Here is a 4903-nt window from a genome sequence, read left to right on the forward strand (position 1 = left end):
TGTATATGACATCACTTCCGCATTCTTGTGTCACTCTCCAGCTTCAGATGCTGGAGAGAAGCTGATGGAGCAGATCTGTGCTTCATCAGCTTCTTCAGGGGGGTCCTAGGTGACATTAGGGGTCTTGGAGACCCCTGATGTCTCCATAAAGAGGACCTGTCACATATTTTGCTATCACATAAGGGGGTTTTCTAACCCCCCTATGTGATAGCAATAAAGTTTCCCCCCCAAAAATGTAAAGTTACAAATAAAAAAGAATTACATTTTTTTTAAAGTCCCCCCCATACATACACACATGCAAACAGGCGTTGGGTGCGCATACGTGTGACGACGATTTCGCCCATTACGCCGCACATGTTACATATCGCCGTGAACGTCGGAATTAAAGCAATAATTGTAGGGCCATCAATCACCGATAACACTAAACTGATGAGCGGTTAAAGCTTTTAAAGCGTCGCCTATGGTAAATTTTGGGCATGGTAATTTTTTGCGATTTCCCGGGTGCGCGCAATTTTAAAGCATGACATGTTTGGTGTCTATTTACCCGACGTGACCCCGCTTTTTATATTTTACCAAAAATATGGGTAATAAATGGGTGTGGTTACTGGGGGTGTGGCCACTAAAGGGTGTGGCCACTGAGGGGTGTGGTCACCGAGGGGCGCTGTAAAGCTTTCTCGCACAGGGCGCCTAAAGGCCTAAGGCCGGCCCTGACTACGCCGACCACCAATGTAAGGAGGGACTACGCCGACCACCAATGTAAGGGGGCACTACGCCGACCACCAATGTAAGGGGGCACTACACCGACCACCAATGTAAGGAGGCACTACACCGACCACCAATGTAAGGAGGCACTACACTGAACACCAATGTAAGGGGACACGACAATTTTTACAGCGTGCACTTTTTTTCTGGCAAATATTTATTCATTTTGGTTTCATTTTATCAATACTGTAAATATTGTTTTTAGCTAGAGAAGCCGTAGGTGCCAAATACTTCAAGTATACCACAATTCTTGTTGTTTTATGTACTGTATCCATATATCAACAATCTTCTGTTTACACTAAAGTCCTATGAGCTGTAGTTATAATTATCATTAGAAGGAGTTTTCCTATGACCTGAAAGTTATTATAATGGTTCTTTCCTGTTATAAAAAAGGTTGACAAAGCTTTTTTAGAACAGAAGATGAACCAAATATCGTAGCAGGTCTTTTAAGCTGCACTGAACTGGCTTGGGTATTGTCATGCCTATACTGGGCAATATTTCCACTGGCCAGGTAGACAAGTGAAGCATAATAAATAAGATAATACAGTGTTAACCACATACCGATTGTATGTATTTCAGCCACACAATTACTTTTGTGAGCAACATGGACTACCCGGACACTAAATTTTCACTTACCGTGGGATCGGACGTGACGGCTCAGGTTGCTGCTATTTCGGAAAACCTTCGAGCAAATGTTGCACTGGAAGACACGTTTGTGATCGCCGAGCTGACGCACAAATTTCCTCCTCATGTGCCGTGTGCTAGAAAGCAGCATCCCCCTTTTTAGGGAATTGCTCCCCTGGTGGAATGCAAACCTGCAAGACATATCAATTATCATATAGATCAGCTAAAGATTAGGAGCTCTTTAAATGGACAGCCCATAGGTGCCCATTATATCATTCCAAAAAGGTGTATTGTCAGTAAGTGGATACTATTCATATTGCAGTTTACCTTAAAGCCCAGCTCCAGCTTGGACACAACATGTAAAAAATAAAAATAAAAAAGAAGACTCCCCAGTCTTGGGAAAAACCAAAACACACCCCTCTCCTTCTGTCACTCTCTCCTGTCCCCTAAGGGGGCCTCTCTCTGTCTCACTCTCTCCTGTCACCCAAGGGGTGTCTCTCTGTCTCACTCTCTGTAACCCAAGGGGTCTCTCTCCGTCTCACTCTCTCCTGTCCCCCAAGGGGTCTCTCCCCGTCTCACTCTCTCCTGTCCCCCAAGGGGTCTCTCCGTCTCACTCTCTCCTGTCCCCCAAGGGGTCTCTCTCTGCCTCTCTCTCTCCTGTCCCCCAAGGGGGTCTCTCTCTGTCTCCCTCTCTCCTGTCCCCCAAGGGGTCTCTCTCTGCCTCTCTCTCTCCTGTCCCCCAAGGGGGTCTCTCTCTGTCTCCCTCTCTCCTGTCCCCCAAGGGGTCTCTCTCTGCCTCTCTCTCTCCTGTCCCCCAAGGGGGTCTCTCTCTGTCTCCCTCTCTCCTGTCCCCCAAGGGGTCTCTCTCTGCCTCTCTCTCTCCTGTCCCCCAAGGGGGTCTCTCTCTGTCTCCCTCTCTCCTGTCCCCCAAGGGGTCTCTCTCTGCCTCTCTCTCTCCTGTCCCCCAAGGGGGTCTCTCTCTGTCTCCCTCTCTCCTGTCCCCCAAGGGGTCTCTCTCTGCCTCTCTCTCTCCTGTCCCCCAAGGGGGTCTCTCTCTGTCTCCCTCTCTCCTGTCCCCCAAGGGGTCTCTCTCTGCCTCTCTCTCTCCTGTCCCCCAAGGGGGTCTCTCTCTGTCTCCCTCTCTCCTGTCCCCCAAGGGGTCTCTCTCTGCCTCTCTCTCTCCTGTCCCCCAAGGGGGTCTCTCTCTGTCTCCCTCTCTCCTGTCCCCCAAGGGGTCTCTCTCTGCCTCTCTCTCTCCTGTCCCCCAAGGGGGTCTCTCTCTGTCTCCCTCTCTCCTGTCCCCCAAGGGGTCTCTCTCTGCCTCTCTCTCTCCTGTCCCCCAAGGGGGTCTCTCTCTGTCTCCCTCTCTCCTGTCCCCCAAGGGGTCTCTCTCTGCCTCTCTCTCTCCTGTCCCCCAAGGGGGTCTCTCTCTGTCTCCCTCTCTCCTGTCCCCCAAGGGGTCTCTCTCTGCCTCTCTCTCTCCTGTCCCCCAAGGGGGTCTCTCTCTGTCTCCCTCTCTCCTGTCCCCCAAGGGGTCTCTCTCTGCCTCTCTCTCTCCTGTCCCCCAAGGGGGTCTCTCTCTGTCTCCCTCTCTCCTGTCCCCCAAGGGGTCTCTCTCTGCCTCTCTCTCTCCTGTCCCCCAAGGGGGTCTCTCTCTGTCTCCCTCTCTCCTGTCCCCCAAGGGGTCTCTCTCTGCCTCTCTCTCTCCTGTCCCCCAAGGGGGTCTCTCTCTGTCTCCCTCTCTCCTGTCCCCCAAGGGGTCTCTCTCTGCCTCTCTCTCTCCTGTCCCCCAAGGGGGTCTCTCTCTGTCTCCCTCTCTCCTGTCCCCCAAGGGGTCTCTCTCTGCCTCTCTCTCTCCTGTCCCCCAAGGGGGTCTCTCTCTGTCTCCCTCTCTCCTGTCCCCCAAGGGGTCTCTCTCTGCCTCTCTCTCTCCTGTCCCCCAAGGGGGTCTCTCTCTGTCTCCCTCTCTCCTGTCCCCCAAGGGGTCTCTCTCTGCCTCTCTCTCTCCTGTCCCCCAAGGGGGTCTCTCTCTGTCTCCCTCTCTCCTGTCCCCCAAGGGGTCTCTCTCTGCCTCTCTCTCTCCTGTCCCCCAAGGGGGTCTCTCTCTGTCTCCCTCTCTCCTGTCCCCCAAGGGGTCTCTCTCTGCCTCTCTCTCTCCTGTCCCCCAAGGGGGTCTCTCTCTGTCTCCCTCTCTCCTGTCCCCCAAGGGGTCTCTCTCTGCCTCTCTCTCTCCTGTCCCCCAAGGGGGTCTCTCTCTGTCTCCCTCTCTCCTGTCCCCCAAGGGGTCTCTCTCTGCCTCTCTCTCTCCTGTCCCCCAAGGGGGTCTCTCTCTGTCTCCCTCTCTCCTGTCCCCCAAGGGGTCTCTCTCTGCCTCTCTCTCTCCTGTCCCCCAAGGGGGTCTCTCTCTGTCTCCCTCTCTCCTGTCCCCCAAGGGGTCTCTCTCTGCCTCTCTCTCTCCTGTCCCCCAAGGGGTCTCTCTGTCTCACTCTCTCCTGTCACCCAAGGGGGTCTCTCTCTGTCTCCCTCTCTCCTGTTCCCCAAGGGGTCTCTCTCTGTCTCACTCTCTCCTGTCCCCCAAGGGGTCTCTCTCTCTGTCTCGCTCTCTCATCCTAATTCCCGTGAACCCACCCAAAGAAACAAAAAAAAAGGGACTTATCACATCACATGATGCCTGGAAAAGGGAAGTATGCTAATTTGCTCAGTGCAGGGCTCCCAACCCACCGTGTTATTTCAAGGTGGGTTGGCAGCAAACAGGCGCGGAGGGACCAGAGCCCAGAGTTTGGCTTTAAAGTGACAAACTCTCAGATCAGCATAAACCAATACTGTAATGTGTGCCTTACTGTAATCCATGGTAGTTTCCCTTCTCTTTGCTGCTCTTCCTTTTAAATCTGTATCTCTTCTCATGCTGGGCAGAGCTTCTGTTTTGCAGCAGACTGCCTTGTCTCTGGAATGGATACATGGTGTCTGTGTGCAGGTTCACAACCTGAGCCAGCACTACAGGAAGAGGCACTCAGCTGCAAAAGGGAAGTTCTCCCCCAGCATGAGAAGACATGAGGATTTAAAAGGAAGAGCAGCAAAGAGAAGGGAAACAACCATGGATTACAGTAAGGCGCACATTACAGTATTGTTTTATGTTAAAAAATCTGAGGGTTTAATGTCACTTGAAGGCTGGGTTTACACCTGGGTGTTTTCCAGCGCTGAAAAACGCTCAGCAAGTGAAATCCTATTGAGTGCTATGGGCATGGTTCCCACCTGGGCGTATTTCAACACGATTTGTCGTGCTGAAAAACGCCCTATGCCCGAAATAGTACAGGAGCTTCTTTGGGGCGTATTTCAGCGCGTTATACATTGGTATTCCCGAGTGTGGCTAGGGGTTAACAAAGCGGTAACCACCAGCCACACTCTTGAATACAGCGTAGGTCTTACCTTGTCCGCGATCCACGCTGTGTCCTCCGGCCGCTGCCATCTTCTGTCCCTTGCGAGCGTCCACGTCGCAGGGGTGCGGAACCGGCGGGAA

General features: G+C 52.6%; 1 protein-coding gene across 1 annotated transcript in view; it reads right to left on the minus strand.

Moving 5' to 3' along the window:
* PRDM15 (PR/SET domain 15) overlaps nucleotides 1–4903 on the minus strand; it is a 45604-nt gene that overhangs the window by 22828 nt on the left and 17873 nt on the right. The window contains exon 10 of the mRNA XM_018570815.1: nucleotides 1399–1577. Within this exon, the coding sequence (XP_018426317.1) occupies nucleotides 1399–1577 (179 nt within the window). The remainder of the gene's footprint in view (nucleotides 1–1398; nucleotides 1578–4903) is intronic.

The sequence above is a fragment of the Nanorana parkeri genome, unplaced genomic scaffold (genome assembly GCF_000935625.1).
Source record: "Nanorana parkeri isolate BGI_ZX_2015 unplaced genomic scaffold, ASM93562v1 scaffold1601, whole genome shotgun sequence".
NCBI lineage: Eukaryota > Metazoa > Chordata > Amphibia > Anura > Dicroglossidae > Nanorana > Nanorana parkeri.